At 42.8% G+C, this 21276-nt stretch overlaps 1 protein-coding gene across 3 annotated transcripts in view; it reads right to left on the bottom strand.

Annotated features, from left to right (window-relative positions):
- The window catches only part of LIG1 (DNA ligase 1), a 193576-nt gene that overhangs the window by 16046 nt on the left and 156254 nt on the right, over nt 1-21276 (bottom strand). For all 3 annotated transcript variants that reach the window (XM_053451461.1, XM_053451460.1, XM_053451462.1), the window contains exon 24: nt 7621-7674. In XM_053451461.1, coding sequence (XP_053307436.1) covers nt 7621-7674 — 54 coding nt within the window. The remainder of the gene's footprint in view (nt 1-7620; nt 7675-21276) is intronic.

Below are 21276 nucleotides of genomic sequence, written 5' to 3'. Positions count from 1 at the left end.
GCCCTATCTACCCCTTCTCACTCCCTTCTCCCTATCTACCCCTCCTAACTATCTACCCTCTCCCTCTTTGAAGTTCACTTACCTTTCAGGAGTCCTGCGGTGGGGGTGCAAGGCCTCTGTCTCCCAGCTCTGCCACTGTATGGAACAGTATAGAGTGATGGGAGTTATGATGTACTTTAGAGCATAATTATATAATGAAAAATACATTGGAAATGGTACAGCATAACACCCATCACTCTCACACATTTACCAATCCACACGCATACCAATCCACACGCATACCAATCCACACACATACACCAATCCACACACATACACCAATCCACACACATACACCAATCCACACACATACACCAATCCACACACACATACCAATCCACACACATACACCAATCCACACACATACACCAATCCACACACATACCAATCCACACACATACCAATCCACACATATACCAATCCACACACATACCAATCCACACACATACCAATCCACACACATACCAATCCACACACATACACCAATCCACACACATACACCAATCCACACACACATACCAATCCACACACATACCAATCCACACGCATACCAATCCACACGCATACCAATCCACACGCATACCAATCCACACGCATACCAATCCACACGCATACCAATCCACACACACACCAATCCACACGCATACCAATCCACACACACACCAATCCACACATATACTAATCCACACACATACACCAATCCACACACATACACCAATCCACACACATACACCAATCCACACACACATACCAATCCACACACATACTAATCCACACATATATACCAATCCACACATATATACCAATCCACATCTACCAATCCACACACATACCAATCCACACACATACCAATCCACACACATACACCAATCCACACACATACACCAATCCACACACATACACCAATCCACACACATACACCAATCCACACACACATACCAATCCACACACATACCAATCCACACACATACCAATCCACACACATACACCAATCCACACACATACACCAATCCACACACATACACATACCAATCCACACACATACACCAATCCACACACATACACCAATCCACACACATACACCAATCCACACACATACACCAATCCACACACATACACCAATCCACACACATACACCAATCCACACACACACCAATCCACACATATACTAATCCACACACATACACCAAATACACACACATACACCAATCCACACACATACCAATCCACACACATACTAATCCACACATATATACCAATCCACACATATATACCAATCCACATCTACCAATCCACACACATACACCAATCCACACACACATATCCACACATATACCAATCCACACACATACACCAATCCACACACATACACCAATCCACTCTCACTGTATGCTTTCCTACCTTTCCTCTTTTCTCCTTACAGCTCCTTTTCCTGCTCTTCGCTCCTCTTCTTCTTCAGTTCTTCTGTCTTCTTCCGAGGGCACGGGGTTCAGAGGGCACGGACAGCGGTGGGCGCGGCTTCAGTGTTGTGCGCCGGGATCTGACAACAAACCCCGGCGCACAACAGCTGTTGCCGCGCGGATCGCAAGGGAGCAGTATCGGAGGTCTTTACCGGACATCCGGCTCCCTTGAGTGATTTTAAGCCGGATGTCCGGTAAATACCTCCGATACTGCTCCCTTGCGATCCGCGCGGCAACAGCTGAAGCCGCGCCCACCGCTGTGTGGCTGTGTGTGCCGGCGCAGGGAGAAGGATAGCCCAGATCTCGCGCTTTCCTTCTCCCTGCGCCGGCTGATGACGCCAAGTCCCGTGGCTCACTTGGGGGCCGCATCAGTCCGGAACGCGGGCCGCAATTGGCCCGCGGGCCGGACTTTGGACATGCCTGATCTAAAGGGCTTGACACTGCACCCCCAAAAAACACATACTAATTTATATATATTATATAATATTGTTGTATAAACGGTTATAAATACCGTATTGGCTCGAATATAGGCCGCACTTTTTCCCCCCACTTTAAGTCTTTAAAGTGGGGGTGCGGCCTATATTCGGGGTCTAGCGCCCGACGCCCGGGACATGCAGTCCCGGGTGCCGGGCAGGCAGCAGGTTAAGGATACAGATCCCCCGCAGCGGTGCAGGGGACCTGTATACTACTCTCTGATACGCTCAGACAGCCTCCTCTGCCAGCACTTTCCACTGGGGGGTGCCGGCACGGGAGGTTGTCTAAGCGCATTTTGCGGACGGTCACCGGCTGCGGCGATGCGGGTAAACAGCCTCCGGCCGTGGAGGTTGTTTAGCCGCATCGCCGCAGCCGGTGACCGTCCGCATGATGCGTTTTACCTCTCCCCCCCCACCGACTTACCAGAGCAGACTCCCGGGTGTCTTGCGGGGCAGCATATCTCGGGGCAGCATATCTGGGGGGGGGGGGAGGACAGTGGCAGCATATCTCGGGGGGGGGGGACAGTGGCAGCATATCTCGGGGGGGAGGAGGAGGAGGACAGTGGCAGCATATCTCGGGGAGGAGGAGGACAGTGGCAGCATGTCTCGGGAGGGAGGACAGAGTGGCAGCATGTTTTTTTGGTGCTTTTTTTAAAGAAAAAAACTTTTTCTTTAAAAAAGCACCAAACGTTTAGGCTGCGGCCTATATACGGGGGCGGCCTATATCCGAGCCAATACGGTATGTGCAGACTTTTTTTTTCTTGTTTTATATATTTGTTGAATACGAACATAAATGTTCTCTGGTTATATTATCTGCCCCCAAGATATGCCTTATACCCCCTATTTGACTCTCTGCCTCCCTGATATGCCTTATGCCTCCCTATATGCTACCCTGCCCCCTCGACTTACAAATGCATCCCCCCAGACTTGCCCCCCATACTTCAGACTCCCTGGTGTCTAGTGAGGGCCGCTACTGAACGTTTGTGCGATGCGTAGACAACCTCTGCTGCTACTTGCACTTCCACTGGGGCTTCTATGGTAGAGCACCAGAAGGTCATGTGACGCTGGCGTTCTGTCATAGAAGCTCCGGCCAGCAACAGAGGTTGTCTGTGCGCATCGTGCAGACATTCACCGGCTGCCAGAGAGGGGGATCCTGGTCCCCTGCAGCTATCTATTTGAGGCCGGATTATAAGACGACCTTGAATATAAGACAATTAGTATTTTTCCTTGTCCTATATACGAACAAATATGGTGGTTAAAGTTAAACCTACTAGAGATTTATTATAAATGAATATATAGATCGTATGACACCTAATGGAATTAAAATGATATACCCTAATAGTGATTTCATGTGCTGGAGGTGTAAAAGAGACACAGGGACTTGTCATGTGTGGCGGAATCTTACATCTGTTATGTTATCTAACTTAATAGATCAAGCTATCCATCTATCACACCAGGTATAGGTGTCAGAATAAGGATCCATAATGCAGAGTAGGTTTTACCTGGAGTATATCTGAGAAGGACTCAAGGCATCAGAATACAGGGATAAGACAAGCAGATGTCTGGTACACAGTTAAAGATTTAAAAGTAGCAGTATAATAGGTTAAGGCAAACATGTTTTTTCCCCCCTGTAAATTAAATTGTTGTATTATATGCTACTTGCTACGGAATTTGATGGCACTATATAAAACAACAAATAATAATAATGTCTCAGAACACCACCCAAGGACTATAAATAGCACTTGCATTGGCAAGGGCTACAAGGAAAATTAGGTTATTTAAGGGGAAGGAAGTACACACAAACCGAACAAGGCTGTTTTTTGTAGTAGTACACTTTGGGACAAAGGTCGTTTTAACTTTTTTTTAGCAATGCTACTCTTTAGTTAGAATTTTCTTCTTTCATTAGTGTACCCACACATGAGGTTTTTTTTCAGGACAAGGGCTTTATTTAGATTAGTGGTGTATGGGAGGGTGGCTCCCACAGTAGCATACCTAGCGGGGGCGGTCCGCACCGGGTGCCGCTCATCAGGGGGGTGCCAACTTGCCGGCACCCGGCACCCCTCCAGAGATGGACAGTAATGTCCGTCGCTGGAGGAGCAGGCTCGCAAGGGAGCGGTATCGGAGGTCTTTAACAGACCTCCGGCTCCCTTGAGTGATTTTAAGCCGGTTCAAGGATCTCCATTGTGTGTGGATTGGTATGTGTGTGTGTGGATTGGTATGTGTGTGTGGATTGGTATGTGTGTGTGGATTGGTATGTGTGTGAGAGTGATGGGTGTTATGCTGTACCATTTCCAATGTATTTTTCATTATATAATTATGCTCTAAAGTACATCATAACTCCCATCACTCTATACTGTTCCATACAGTGGCAGAGCTGGGAGACAGAGGCCTTGCACCCCCACCGCAGGACTCCTGAAAGGTAAGTGAACTTCAAAGAGGGAGAGGGTAGATAGTTAGGAGGGGTAGATAGGGAGAAGGGAGTGAGAAGGGGTAGATAGGGCAATCATACTCCTATCATGCCAAGTCTGCGAGTGCCTCCTAGAATCTGTGTATGCCTGGGCATGATAGGAATGTGATTGCTGTTAACAATTATATATAATAATTATCCTCTCCTATATATATATATATATATATATATATATATATATTTGTCCTATTTTGGTGTGTTACTTACTTTAAATAAAAGTGTGTGTGTGTGAGGGGGGGTGCCACATACAGAATCCGCCCCGGGTGCCAAATACTCTAGGTACGCCCCTGGGCTCCCATACACCCCTCTGACTCCTCCCCCCTCGCATACACCACTCTGCCTCTCTCCCGACTCTCTGGTGTTTTGTGAACCTCCGTTGCTGACAGGCACTTTCACTGCACCTTCATAGAAGCCTCAGCGTAAGTGAAGGGCAGTAACGGAGGCTGTCTGTGCTCATTGTGCAGACCCCCACCGGCTGACAGAGAATCGAGGTCTCCTGCAGAAGAGGGTGTATGGGAGGGGGGAGGAGTTGGAGGGGTGTATGGAAGTGGAGGGGAGAGAAGGAAGTTGTCTGTGCATATCGCACGGACACCCGCCAGCCGACAGTGAGGGGAATCCAGGTCCCCTGCAGCGTTGCAGGGGATCTGGATTCTAGTGTTATAATCCGATCTCTGTTTGAGGTCGGATTATATAAAGAGAGGAGTTTTTTAAAACCTTTTTATAATCAATAAAAATCGATTCGACTAGTCGATAATGAAAATCGTTGTCAACGATTTTAATTATCGATTTTATCGATTAGTTGTTTCAGCCCTAATTTAGATAATGTTACTGTATTATACTGTATTATACTGTAAAAAAAAGGTGAAAAATGGAAATTCCTTTTATAAAAGCTAATGAAATAACCTAAATATGCTAAAAATATTTGCTCTGAGTTTAGAAACACGCAATGTTTTAACTTTTTTTTGCTTTAGCATATTCTTATTTTTAAAAAAACTTTTTTCAAATCTGGTCATCCGGGGCTCATGTCCTATCTGGGACATCTTTGAAGCTGGCCAAATCAATTTACCCAATCAAACAATAAAAGCTAGACAACCTAGGGTATTTGAAATACTGGTATTTTAACACTTTCCATGCACTAATTCTACCACCAGCCTTTGTCAAACTTTATGGTAGTAATTGTTTTGCGTTTTTTTTATTTATTTATTTTTTTTTTGTCGCACACATTTTACTTCAGGTGTGAATTTACACCTCCTGGTTTATGTCACTGTCAAACAACCCAATATGCATCCAGCAACATCTGATTACAGTGATACCATCCATACATAGGTTTGTCTGGTTGTCTGGCTAAAATGCCACATTTGGGACATGTGCATTTAAGGTTGAAATTTTGGCATCTAGTCATTCTGCATCCATGTCCTATTTGGGAAATCTTTGAAGCCAGCCAATTTCATTTACCCCATCAAACTATATAATTTTGAAAACAAGACACCACATGAGTATTTTTTTTTCACATTTATTTAAAATGGGTACTACCTGAACAATTTCAAGTGATTGGTCCATAAATCTACCAAACTTGGACACACATCTTTCTTGCAATCAGTGTCAACAATATACCGAAAGATCAACTCCCTCAGCTACCACCACCCATGGGGTCCACTCTTGGTACCTGAGAGATCCAGACCTCTGAAGAGGACATCCTGAAGGAGTACAGACAGGACACACTATACTTTACTGCTTACTATTCATGAGTGAACCTTCTTAAAGACTTTATTTTGACATATTTGTTTTGATGGCTTAAAATCCATTATGTCACATTACATCACAGATGTGAGTCATCCTCCTCCCTAGGCGAAATCTATTTTATTTCAGCCTGGCCCAAAAGCTGTTTTCCCAGGAAAAAAGGTACCTATTGTGCCAACACACAGATTGTAAGCATTTTTTGAGGGGTCAAAATTACTCACATAACATTAAGGGTGTGACAATTCCACTCCCCTACATAAAACCTAGCTTCAGACTTCAGCCTGGCCCAAACATGGTTTTGCCTGTAAGAAGGGTGTCCAGTGTGTCAACTTCTACGTTGTAAGCTATTGGAATAACTTCCAATTTTGAAGGGTTAAAATCTATTGGTCCACTCACATTACACTCCAGATACAAAGGGTCCAATCTCCCTATATAAAATCCAGCTGATATTAGTGAGGAACTAAAAAGGGTGCCCAGTTTATGATGAGTTTTTTTTAAAAAAATAAGTTACTGAGAATTTTGAGGGGTTAAAATCCATTAGACTACCAAGACACTACTTAAAGAGTACCATTATTTTTTGCTATTTAACCCCTTTACGTCCATTGACGGGCCAGGCACGTCACGCAAAAACGGTCAGGTCACGACCATTTAATTAAATAAGCTTAGAAACTGATCTGTAATGCCTCGAGATCAGCATCCCCGGGGCGTCAACATCTGCCATACACTGTATATAAACGATCACCTCAAACTTCAATTCTCCAGACCCTCTTGAGAACTCTGGCTCCACTTGCAGGTTGAATACAGGTACTGCATTCAACCATGCAAGTCAATGGAGCCCAGCTTTCTAATCACAATGTGATTATTAAAATATTTAAAAATACAATAAAAACCTGAATTCTACCACACATCTCAATCAGCCACCAATACCAAAATGTGAAATATTTTCAAAGCTCAATGGATATATTTTTTAACGGCAGATGTGGATCTTAGATCTTGCATTCTTACAACTTATTTACTGTAACCTAAATCAAAGTGTACAGCCCTAAATCCTTACTGATATAACCAAAGTTTGAAGTACTCCTATTTCATGCTTTCCTTTGTCAAGGGACAAACTGGAAAAAAGCAATTCACATCATTAGCACACAAGGAACTGCACAGTTAAGGAACTCCACCCACAATCAATAACACCTTTCCTTCTGTTTTGTTACTCAGCATTTTACAGCTGTCCTCAGAGCAGTCTTTCGTCTGACATTAAATTAAAAATAAAATCTAACCTCTTACTTGGTTCTGTAATACCACATGATTCCCTGAAAAAGTGTGCTGTGACCTTATTACATTCACATGTAAAGATTTGCTAACATTAAAAGATAAAATTATTCACTTACAATGTAAACTAAAATCCATTCATCAGTCCTAATTACCATATCTGTGCATCTATTACCTTAAGAAAGTTGTAATGCTTCTCTAAATCTTCATCTGTAAAACCTGTCCCAATCTGAAATAGAATATTTAAAAAAAAAGTATTAAATAAAAACAGAAAACAAGCACAACAATAGTCAGTTCTCATTTAATGCTTAAAGTATCAGACAGATATCATAAAATAAACATGCCAAAGAAATATTAACCAGGGCAGTTCATTTTGTAATATAAAAAGTGCATCACATGATGCCACAAATGCATAAAAACACCATATTTCCCTTCGTGTGTATATATATATATATATATATATATATATATATACATACACATACATATATATAGGGCTGCAACTAACGATTATTTTAATAATCGATTAATCGGCCGATTATTTTTTCGATTAATCGATTAATCGGATAAAAAAAAACAATATGCAAATTTTTCGTTTATTTAAAAGAATTTAATGAACTGGATGTTAAAAAACAACTTAAAATTTACATTAACATTCTTATTTTGTTATGATGTAATAAAAAACAATATTTTCAAAGTACAAGAACCCAAACACAATATTTATGAAACAAAATAACCCCAAACATTCTGAAAAGAGGTGGACTATTACTGTTCAAGAAACTTTGCCCCAGCACTTTGCACTTTGCACCCAGCACTTTGCACCCAGCACTTTGCACCCAGCCCTGGCACTTTGCACCCAGCACTTTGCACCCAGCACTTTGCACCCAGCACTTTGCCCCAGCCCTGGCACTTTGCATCCAGCACTTTGCACCCAGCATTCAGCACTTTGCACCAGCACTTTGCACTTTGCACCCAGCCCTGGCACTTTGCACCCAGCACTTTGCACCCAGCCCTGGCACTTTGCACCCAGCACTGGCACTTTGCACCCAGCACTTTGCACTGTGCCCCTGCACCCAGTCTCTAACTCTGCCCTGCACCCAGCCCTGCCCCCACATTCTGCCCTGCCCCCACACTCACACTCTGCCCTGCACCCACTCTGCCCTGCACCCACACTCACACCCTGCCCTGCATCCCCACCCCCACTCTGCCCTGCACCCAGTCTCCCACTCTGCTCTGCACCCACACTCACACCCTGCATCCCCACCCCCACTCTGCCCTGCACCCAGTCTCCTGCCCTGCACCCCCCACCCCCACTCTGCCCTGCACCCCCACCCCCACTCTGCCCTGCACCCACACTCACGAACCGCTCTGTGCGAATGGAGCCACTCGCACAGAGCGAACCGCTCTGTGCGAATGGAGCCACTCGCACAGAGCGAACCGCTCTGTGCGAATGGAGCCACTCGCACAGAGCGAACCGCTCTGTGCGAATGGAGCCACTCGCACAGAGCGAACCGCTCTGTGCGAATGGAGCCACTCGCACAGAGCGAACCGCTCTGTGCGAATGGAGCCACTCGCACAGAGCGAACCGCTCTGTGCGAATGGAGCCACTCGCACAGAGCGAACCGCTCTGTGCGAATGGAGCCACTCGCACAGAGCGAACCGCTCTGTGCGAGTGGCTCCATTCGCACAGAGCGATTCGCTCTGTGCGAGTGGCTCTGTGCGATCCGTGCACATAGACAGAAGAATACTTACCTCCGGAACGCGTCACATCCGTCACGTAGCTTGAAGAAGGCGGAGACTGCAGAGCGTGTAGCAGAAGCGGGGAACGCTCGCGGAGGTAAGTAAAAGGAGCCGAGTGCTCCAACAACGAATTGATCACTCGATTAATCGATAACGGAAATCGTTATCGATGATTTCCGTTATCGATTATTATCGATTTTATCGATTCGTTGTTTCAGCTCTACATATATATATATATATACACACATATATATACATATATACACCAAATCATAGTAATGAAAACCAATAACCTTTTTAGTAAATGTATTGAATATACATAGTTCTAAATAAATGTAAACTGCCACATGCAATCTACAACACACTGTAGCCATACAGAAGATGTTAGCTACAGTATGTCGTAACACAATATAAGCACATTTACACATATATTTATGAAAATATCTGTACCTATAACCTTGTGTGGATTATAGGGCCAATGATGTTTTTAAAAGCTGCCCATTCTTTTATATGAATATAATTTGAAAAATATATTTACTCTGGATTCGAAAAGATAAATATAAAAGTAGGTATGTTATGTTTATTGGAGGCAGGGGCTTTGGCAGGCAGAAGAGTTTGATATCACTATAGTGATCCTAGCATGTCAGCAGAGATTTTTTTTTTTTAAATGATAAACTCATCTAACCATATATGAGCTGCCACATTACAGTATCAATTGTTTTACATTTTACCATGAAAAATGTCAGCTACACTAAACTACAGGTTCCACTTAATGATCTATGCGACAAACAAGGATAATTTTTCTTTAACACGTTTCTAAAAGAGAAGCTGTTGATTGGTAACTGACCAAACTGTATCCTCAAATATTGTCCCTAACTGACAGCAAATGCAAGGCTGTCCATGTATCCATTCATTCGCTAACATTATGGCAAGTTTCCTGCTGCAATGTTCCCAGAAACATCTAGTTGTGAATGCACCCCTATTGCTGAACAAGATAAACTTCTCTTTGCCTCTATTATAGTAATTGGACATCAACAATTCATACATTGGAGTGGACTGCTATGCAGAGGCGTATCTACTGAAAATAGCGCCTATGGCAAGCACTGAAATTGCGCCCGTCCAAATATCTAAAACCCATTTATTAGCCCCTGCTGCCCATATATATATAAATATGAGTCCCTGCTGCCGATAGCAGGTATAGATCAACACACAAACCCAGATCAATTGAAATTCACTTGTGATCTCAGCACTGAAGGTATATATCAAATACAGACATACAAATCCTGTATTTGCAGGTATACAATAATAATATATGAAACGTAGCATCGCAGGTATAGATCAAATAAATACATGGAAACAGCATTGCAGGTATTAATCAACTGAATAAGACATAACCCTGTATTTGCTGGTACACATAAATGTATGGAAACATAGCATAGCAGATCTACAGATGGATCTACAGAATAACACAAAGAATAACACAAAGCACCAGCTTTGCAGGTAAAGATCAACTGGAATTCACATAAAAACACGGCATTAAAGGTATATTTAAAAACCCCTAAATTACAGGCATAGATCACAGGTTGCACACCCCAAAGCCAGCCCTGGCGTCCACACTGCCCACATAGAACCTGACCAGCACCCAGATAACACACATTAGATTTGCAATCTTTGTCCCCAAATAGCCCAGCACAAGTCAACTTTGTCCCCAAACAGTCCGGCCTGTGCCATCTTTGTCCCATATACACCCTGCCTGTGCCATCTTGGTCCCCAAGGCTCAAACCTCCTGCTAGTGCCATCTTTGCCCTTCCACAATTATACATCTATGATACACAAACACTTTTACAGTCACTCACTAATTCACACTTTAATTCAGACAACTCATCCACACATTAACTCATGCTCTCCCTCATTCAGACAACTCATCCACACATTAACTCATGCTCTCCCTCATTCAGACAATACATTCACATATTAACTCATGCTCTCCCTCATTCACTCAATGCATCCACACATTAATGCACACTCTTTACTTATATCTACCTCCCTCTCCCTCCCTTATCACTTTCTACCCCCCTCTCCCTCCCCTATCACTTTCTACCCCCCTCTCTCTCCCTTATCACTTTCTACCCCCCTCTCCCTCCCTTATCACTTTCTACCCCCTCTCCCTCCCTTATCACTTTCAAAAAACAAAGACAACGTTTAAAAGCCGCTCGCTGGTGCCCGCTGCTTCACTGCTGGGCGCCGAAATATGTCGTCATATTACGGCGCTCAGCATGAAATGCCGGCGCCGGCACCGGGACGGAGGCAGAGACCTCGTGGAGGAGAATGAGGGGCGTCGAGCGGTTGCTAGGCGCCCCTCTCTTCCGCATCAAAAAAAAAAAAAAGACGGCGTTTGAAAGCCGCTCACTGGCGCCCCCTTCAAATGGTGCCTATGGCACGAGCCATAGGTGCCATACCCTAGATACACCTCTGCTGCTATGAGACTAGGGCTGCAACTAACGATTATTTTAATAATCGATTAGTTGGCCGATTATTTTGTCGATTAATCGATTAATCGGATAAAAAAATACATTATTTTAAATTGAAGAAAAATTGCAATAAAAAACGTACAATTTACACTTTCATCTCTTTATTGCAATGGCCTCTCTCTATTCACCTTCTTATTTTACTGACATAATAATAAAAGCTACAAGAACCCAAACACGGTGTTTCTCAAACTAGGTTTTAATACAAAGGTATTAGTAAATATTAATTCATATGTTAACTATTTTTCATATTTAATAAAAACTGAGAAAAAAGCCTTGTTTAAATTTTTTTATTTACCAAACTGCCCCCAGTTATGCACATCTGACCCCCAGCTTGCCACTCTGCCCCCATATATGCCTTATACCTCTTATATGCCAGATTCCACTGTGCCCCCTGATATGCCTTATACTCCTTATATGCCAGTGATATGCAACTGAGCCCCCTGATATACCTTTTACCCCCAGATTTGTTTTATGCCCCCCTGATATGCCTAATATCGATATGTCTTATACCCCCTATATGCCACTGAGCCCCCTGATATACCTTTTACCCCCAGATATGTTTATGCCCCCCCGATATGCCTAATATCCATATCCCTTATACCCCCTATATGCCCTAAAAATTCATAATACCCCCATACACCACTATAACTCACCCATACACCACTCTGGCTCCTCCCCCTCCCATACACCACTCTGGCTCCTCCCCCCTCTCATACACCACTCTGCCTCCTCCCCCGCCCATACATCACTTTGGCTCCTCCCCTCCCATACATCACTTTGCCTCCTCCCCCTCCCATATACCACTCTGCCTCCTCCCCTCCCAAACACCACTTTGGCTCCTCCCCCTCCCATACTCCATTCTGCCTCCTCCCCCTCCCATACACCACTCTGGCTCCTCCCCCTCCCATACATCACGTTGGCTCCTCCCCCTCCCATACATCACTTTGCCTCCTCCCCCCTCCCATACTCCACTCTGCCTCCTGTGAACCTCCGTTTCTGACAAGACACCAGGGAGCCGGGTAGAGAGGCAGAGAGGCGTATGAGAGGGGGAGGAGCCAGAGTGGTGTATTGGAGGGTGGCTCCCATACACCCCTCTGACTCCTCCCCCCTCCCAGACACCGCTCTGCCTCTCTACCCGGCTCCGTTACTGAAGGCACTTTCACTGCAGCTTCATAGAAGCCATATTCAATAACCCTTCTACTTCGCAGCCAGGTCACTCAAGTGGTTGTGTTTGGAAAATTTACGTAGACTCTTCCACGGATCTGCCACAGATCTCTTCAGGAGTGGCCAGATAGATTTCAGCCCAAGATGCGGCCACAGCGTAGTGGGCCTTAAATCCCAGGGGAGGAATTCCACCCACAGATAAGCAGTTCTGAGTAATCCAGCGGGCAATAGTCTGCTTAGAGGTATAGGAGCCTTTGGTAAACCCTGAGTAGCAGATGTATGCCAATACATTGTTCAGGAAAGGTAATTGGATAAACATCTCTTTGGATCCAAAAGTATGAAGCTTCCTCCTGGCTGCTAGGATTAGGAAACAAGGTAGTTGTGGCAACTGAGAATGTTGATATAGTGGCTGTTACTGAGACATGGTATAATGAGAAAAATGACAAGACATAAGAATACTGGGGTATTCTTTATATAGAAAAGACAGAAAGGGCAAGAAAGGGGGAGGGGTGGTCCTATATGTGAAAAATAATCTAATTTAACACAAATTGGTGAGGAGAACAGAGTCGGTTTGGGTTACAGTACAATTTGGCAAAAGTAAAGTAACTCACGTAGGTGTGACTTGTAGACCCCCAGGACAAGTAGTAGAACTAAATAATTTACTAGTTGAGGAAATAGCTAAAATGACAGTGAAGGGGGATGTTATAATCATGGGTGACTTTAATCTCCCTGATGTGAACTGGAAAACAAAAGTAGCTGGTTGCACCTGGAGTGCAGATATTCTAAACTCCCTACTGGGATTATCTTTAAAACAAGTAGTTGAGGAACCAACTTGTAAGGAGGCCATATTAGATTTAGTGTTCACAAATAGAGATTTGTTAACAGATATTTCTGTAGGTGATCCAGTGATCATCAGTCTGTGTGGTTTAATATACAAACAGTGATTGAGTCACACCACACAAAAACAAAAGTTTTAGATTTTTAGAAAAGCTGACTTTTTTTAAATGAGAATGTGTAAAGGAGTCATTATCAGAGTGGGACAATTTAAATGGAGTCCAGGAGAAATGGGATTATTTAAAAGTTGTATTATTGAAGATAACAGAACATTATATTAAGCTGGTCAGTAAGAGTAAAAAATTAAAGCTGCTGTGGTACTCTGCAGAAGTGGCCAAAATCGTACAAGACAAGAAGCTAGCCTTTAGTAGATACAAAAATACCCAAAGTGAGGAAGTTAGGCAGATCTATAAAATTAGGCAGAAAGAAGCAAAGAAAGTTATAAGAGCTGCCAAATCACACGCAGAAGAGCGAATTTATATATAAATGAGAAAAGTAAAATAAAACCAGGATTAGTTAGATTAAAAACAAAAGGAAAGTATGCAGAAGAAGATAAAGGTCTAGCTGACTGCCTCAATGAACATTTCTGCTCAGTTTTTACAAATGAAAATAAGGGAATAGAAAAAAGACAGCCATTTGAAATATGTGAGTTTATCGAGGTGGAGGTTCTACTTCAGTTGTCTAAGGTAAAGACAAATAAGTCGATGGGGCCTGATGAGATATACCCCAATTTATTAAAAGAGCTTGGGGGTGTACTAGCAAAACCGTTAACGGATTTATTTAACGAATCATTGGTAACGGGAGTCGTCCCAGGAGATTGGAAAGCAGCGAATGTTGTGCCCATTCACAAAAAGGCAGTAGGGAGGAGTTGGGCTACTACCGGCCAGTTAGTCTTACATCTGTAGTGGGGAAATTAATGGAAACAATGTTAAAGGAAAGGATTGTTGAACATCTGAAGTCACATGGGTTTCAAGATCAAAAACAACATGGGTTTACCTCAGGAAGATGCCAAACGAATCTTATTGATTTTTCTTGATTGGGTGACTAAAGTAATTGATCAAGGTGGTGCAGTAGACATTGGGTATCTGGATTTCATTAAGGCCTTTGACACTGTGCCACATAGAAGACTTATAAATAAACTGCAATCTCTGAGTTTAGATCCCAATATTGGTGAATGGATTAGGGAGTGGCTGAGTGACAGACAACAGAGGGTTGTAGTCAATGACGTATATTCAGAGCAAGGTCTTGTAACCAGTGGGATACCTCAGGGATCTGTATTTGGACCCATTCTCTTATGGTATGTCTATTTGCTGACGACACAAAAATTTGCAACAGGGTTGATGTTCCTGGAGGAAGAAGTCAAATGGCAAATGATTTAGGTAAACTGGAAAAATGGTCAGAGCTGTGGCAACTGGCATTTAATGTGGATAAATGCAAAGTAATGCATCTAGGGCATAAAAACCCAAGGTCAGAGTATAGAATATTTGATACTGTCCTAACCTCAACATGTGAGGAAAGGGATTTAGGGGTAATTATTTCTGATGATTTAAAGGTAGGTAGACAACACAGTAGAACAGCAGGTAATGGTAGCAGAATGCTTGGTTGTATAGCGAGAGATATTAACAGTAGAAAGAGGGAAGTGCTCATGCCGTTGTACAGATCACTGGTGAGACCTCACTTGGAACTTGGAAAGTTCAGAGAAGGGCTACTTAAATGGTTTATGGATTACAGGATTAACCTTACCAGGGCAGGTTAAAGGATCTTAACATATATAGCCTGGGAGAAAGATGTGACAGGGGGATTTGATAAAAACATTTAAATACTTAAAGGGAATCAACAAGATAAAGGAAGAGAGTTTATATAAAAAGGAGAAATACTACCACCACAAGAGGATATAGTCATAAGCTGGAGGGGCAAAGGTTTAATGGTAAAATCAGAAAATATTACTTTACGGAAAGGGTAGTGGATGCATGGAATAGCCTTCCAGCAGAAGTGGTAGATGTTAATACAGTAAAGGCATTTAAGCAAGCATGGGATAGGCATAAGGTCTATCTCAAAAGTTCCTCTAAGTGTGGTTTCAAATACCCATGAGGTGTCTAGTTTAAAAATAGTATGGCTTGATAGTGCAAATTGAATGTGACATCTTTGAACCTGGCCAAAATAGGGCATGTGACGGAACCCTCCATCACTGGGGGCACTGGAGAGGCCTGACAGCCAGCCTCCTCTCTATTGACTATGGGCACCCCATGGTGCACAACTATGTTGCCGCCAATGGACCCCGTTCCACCACTACAGACATTTACCCTGGCCAAACCTTGGAACTGATTTTGGCCAGTAATAGAGTGGAGGTTGTATTGTTAATCCCTTTACTGACCCCGTTGTCTCTGGGAGGCAGATTAAGGGGGCTGTTTGTATACCAATATCTTGTTTTGTGTTAATGTGTGCTTTGCTGGCTATATGCAGCCATATGTCTTCGTTTTGGTTATACCCTACACTGAGTCTCGGCTAGTGACTGGGAAACCGGGGAAATTGTGTTGTCCCAGGATAAGGGAGCAGAAGTCAGCGGAGGTAGTCGGTCGGACTATCCAGCTCGGTGACAGGGCATAGACGCACTGACCAGATGTCAAACTGCAGAGAAAAAAAGTACACCTCATAAATGTGGCCTTTTAGCACCCAAACAACCTGACAAAGCAATGCATGGGTGGTATCGCTGTACTCAGGGGATGCTGCCTAAAACATATTAGAGTGGTGTTTAACAGCGACATATATCAAGGGCTGTAAATTCATACATAAATACAATATGTGTGGGGGAAAAAATGACTGCCACAAACTTTGACAAAGGCTGGTGGTGGATTTAGCACATGGAAAGGGTTAAAATACCAGCACCTGAAGTACCTTAGGTAACCTATGCATGGGTGGTATCACTGCACTCGGGGATGTTGCTGAACACATACTGGAGTGTTTCACAGTGATATATATATATGGAGTTATGAATTCATACCTGAAGTACAATGTGTGAAAAAAAGGACCAGACGTCAAAAGTCCAAGTCGAAAGCCTGAATTATACAGGTAACAATTCAACAATGTCGAGGCATTCAGCAACACTGAGATCGACATCAGGGGCCATGTCTGCCCCCTGTCTGGTTTTAACAGTGTTTGACAGCGATGTATACCAGGAGTGGTAAAGTCATACCTGAAGTACAATGAGAGTGTGTGTGTGTGTGGGGGGGGGGAGCACACAAAAAGACTGGTGGTACAATAAGTGCATGGAAAGGGTTAAAATACAGGCTTTTTAAATACCTTGGGTGTCTAGTTTTCAAAAACATAGGTTTGATGGCCCAATTAGGAAACGGTTTTATTTATATAGCACCAACAATCTACGCAGCGCTTAATACAATACATATACTCAAAGGGTATGACAAGACGAGAATTGACAGACTAAGACAAACCAATCCATTAGGTGGAGAGAGCCCTGCTCGCAAGCTTACAATCTTGAGGGAATGGGGTGACAAACATAAGGCACAGAGAAAGGGTGAGAGGTAGTCTGGTGGTTGTATCAATGACAAGGAAGTTCTAGCAGCTAAGATGGTATATATGCTTCTCTGAAGAAGTGAGTTTTGAGATGTTTCTTGAATTTTGGGAGGGAGGGTGAATGCTGAAGGTGCGGTGGAAGTAGATTCCAGAGATATGGGGCAGCCAGAGTGAAATCTTGTAGATGGGGAAAAGGAAGAGGTGATAAGCGAGGAGAGCCTTAGCCCATGGGAAGAACGTAAGGATCGAGTAGGAGAGTATTTGCTTATGAGGTCAGAAATGTATGGAGGAGCAGTGTTGTGGAGGGCCTTATATGTTAGTACCAGGATTTTAAATTTAATTCTAAAGGTAATTGGGAGCCAGTGGAGGGTTTCACAGAGTGTGGAAGCAGAAGAGGAGAGGCGTGCAAGGAATACAAGCCTAGCAGCAGCAGCAGCAGCATTTAAGACAGACTGTAGAGGAGAGATTCGAGACAGTGGAAATCCAACCAGAAGAGTGTTGCAGTAGTCAAGACAGGAAATGATAAGTGAATGAACCAGTGTTAGAAAAATGCTTATGTAATCATAAATATTATTGCTGACAAAGACAGTAGAAAATGTCTAGTCTATGATATATCACGAGTTGCGCCAACATATCTACTAAGAGGCGTAACCTGCTTAAAAAGTAACCAATCAGAATGATGCATGCTATTAGAAGCAGATAAGAAGTATAAGAAGTTATATAAACCATGTAATCCAAATACGTAATTAGACAACGCTTCGGCTTTTGTGTGTTGTGTGCCTTGTCTCGATTATGCGCATAATCTAAATAAAGAAAAAACTTTTTCTGAGGAGAATTCGACCATTAATTCAACCAACATTTTGGTGCCCCGTGTGAGGAGGTCCTGACCGGAGACAGGGACGACGGTCCTGAGGAACCGCACCTCAAGAATCTGCATCTGAGGTAATAAAAGTCCTCCAGCTAAGATTGCTGTTAATTAGAGGCACTTCGCGACATCGTCCCTGAAACCGGCAGCGTCCTCCCGAAGATTTAGTACGGTCTTCTCTTCAGAAATGTGAGTAAGAAAAATATTTCTGGGAAATATTAAAGGAGGTCAAAGTCTGTCAGGGACTACTGAAATAAATAACTGCGTATGCATTCGATAATGAGAATAGTACTTGGAGTACTGAGGCTGATCAGAAGAAATGTGCACAGGTAGTTAGTCATTATTTTTGTGATAGCGAATTGTTGTTTGTAATTGTGACAATACTGTTGATGTTGGTTGCGGCTTGTATTATTGTGAAAGAGTATCACAAGACCTTAAAGAGAAGAGCTCTTATGGTCCAGGGACAGCTATACCAACCCATGTCACAAATCTTGTCTGAATGAATCTATCTGTGTGAATGACTGTTCAGGAGTCCTTTACGGCAAACGAACAGTTAATAAGGTTGTTGTTAATACGCCCCCGGCATTTGTGAGAAGCTCTCTGTGATCAAGTGCTGGGATTGCAAGTGAACAACTTCGCTGCGAGAGTGATTTTCCTGCCTTTACTGTCTAGGAACGGTATCTTATAAATACCAAGGGCTCTTTATTTCACTCTGTCGAGAAGCGGTATCTTATAAATACCGAGGTCCTTTGTTTCACTCTGTCCAGACGTGGTATCTTATAAATACCAAGAACTATCTGTTAACCCTGTCCAGACGTGGTATCTTATAAATACCAAAAGATTTTCCTTGTTTTCTGTTTTGCGGTGAGATTGTATCATGGGGAAATCCCACAGTAAGGGAAAGAAACAAAAGGATGAGAGACTATACACTATAGGTGTGTGGGTTTCTGGTAAAGACCCGCAGGGAGTTTTCTTTTTGTCTTTTCCAGAAAATAAGATCCAAGCAGAAAAAGAGTTTCAGATCCAGGAAGAAAAACATATCGAGGAAATTGAGACAGGGGTAATTCGGTATACCAATTTGAGTTCTATTGATCAGATTGCCCTGGAAGCAGGATTTCATAGAGATAATGTTTGGTTGGAATGGCTTCGATTTACTGTAAAGAGTCTAAACAAAGAGAATTGTATAGTCTGCGCAGAAGCCCGTCCGCAGTTGGCTACGGTGCCATTTCCATTAACAAAAGAGAATGACCCAGTCGGATTTGACTGTATAATAAAGCTGTTTGATAAGACTTATACCCATTCTGGAAATGGAATTTGTCATATATTAGACTTGTTGTTTCCCAAGGTTAAGAGACCCCAATTACCTCCAACAGTGCAAATATGTGGGGGAAATTACACCTGTATGGAACTTCGGGGTAATAGCAGCTATTTTGATTATAAAGATTTGTCTAAATCACTATGTGTCGAGATTTTTTTCCACAGAACTGCGACAGCCAACCCAGATGAAAGCAGATATTTGGTGGTTGTGCGGAGACCGGAAAAATAAGACTTTTCATCGATCCCAGAGAAAAAGGAAAATAATAATACAACTCATTGTACCTATAAACCTGTTGATTTCACAGAAGGAGCCAAAGTCAAGGAAAAGGCGACCAATACAACCACAAGGATTGCTTGATGATCGAATATATATTGATGAAATTGGAGTACCACGAAGAGTTCCAAATCCGAATCCAAATTGCTGCAGGTTTCGAGTCAATTCTTTTCTGGTGGAGTACAATAGCGAAAAACGTGGACTGGATAAACTACCTCTATTATAATCAACAGCGGTTTGTGAATTATACTCGAGATGCTATTAAAGGAATATATAAGCAACTGGATGCGACCTCTCTTATGGCCTGGCAGAATCGAATGGCCTTGGACATGCTATTGGCCGAGAAAGGGGGCGTGTGCAAGATGTTCGGGAACCAATGCTGCACCTTCATACCAAATAACACCGCCCCTGATGGGAGCATCACCAAAGCCCTCGAAGGACTAACATCCTTATCAAATGAACTTGCCGAGAATGCAGGAATACATAATGTGTTCACCTCTTGGTTAGAAGGATGGTTCAGGCGATGGTCGGGAATGATAATATCCGGAATAATTACTATCGCTATAGTAGCTGCAGTATTAATATTCGGAGGATGCTGTTTTATTCCATGTTGCCGAGGATTTCTTTTGAATAAGACAATTGATAAAGCTGTAAATCAGACTATGTACTCCCTGATCGACAAAGAAGAATGTGATCAATTATTACAAGTATCTGAGACTCTACATATTAATGACGTTGTTGACATGAAAGATGAATTATCAGTGTTAATGACCGATACTGAAGATGAGGAGTCTGATATCGAATAATATTTTGATAAACAGGAGGGAAATGTTAGAAAAATGCTTATGTAATCATAAATATTATTGCTGACAAAGACAGTAGAAAATGTCTAGTCTATGATATATCACGAGTTGCGCCAACATATCTACTAAGAGGCGTAACCTGCTTAAAAAGTAACCAATCAGAATGATGCATGCTATTAGAAGCAGATAAGAAGTATAAGAAGTTATATAAACCATGTAATCCAAATACGTAATTAGACAACGCTTCGATTTTTGTGTGTTGTGTGCCTTGTCTCGATTATGCGCATAATCTAAATAAAGAAAAAACTTTTTCTGAGGAGAATTCGACCATTAATTCAACCAACAACCAGAGTTTTTGTGGATTCTTGGGTGGATGCGAGAGATGTTTTTTAGGTGCAAGCAGCAGGATCTGTCGAGGGACTAAATGTGAGGGATGAAGGAAAGGTTAGAGTCAAGGATGACCACAGGGCGTCGTGCTTGGTAAGTAGGAGATATAATCGTGTTGTTAATGTGGCATTTTACCTCACAAACAACCCGGCAAACCCATGCATGGGTGGTATCATTGCAATCAGGATTTATTTGATCATATCTAATTTCCTATAAAATATTAGATATGGACCCTGTGCTACAACTAAAGGTCATCCAGCTAACTAGGAAACAGTCCTATCATGGATCAAACCCCTAAAAATGGTGCCAAGGACCGGCTTGCAGCTTATCCTCTACAGCCAACCATGGGTAGATATGAGGTATGGGTAACCGCTCAAGAAACACT

The sequence above is a fragment of the Spea bombifrons genome, chromosome 12 (assembly GCF_027358695.1).
Source record: "Spea bombifrons isolate aSpeBom1 chromosome 12, aSpeBom1.2.pri, whole genome shotgun sequence".
Taxonomy (NCBI): Eukaryota; Metazoa; Chordata; class Amphibia; order Anura; family Pelobatidae; genus Spea; species Spea bombifrons.
The sequence above is the reverse complement of the archived record's forward strand: the minus strand, read 5'-3'. Positions and strand labels throughout refer to the sequence as shown.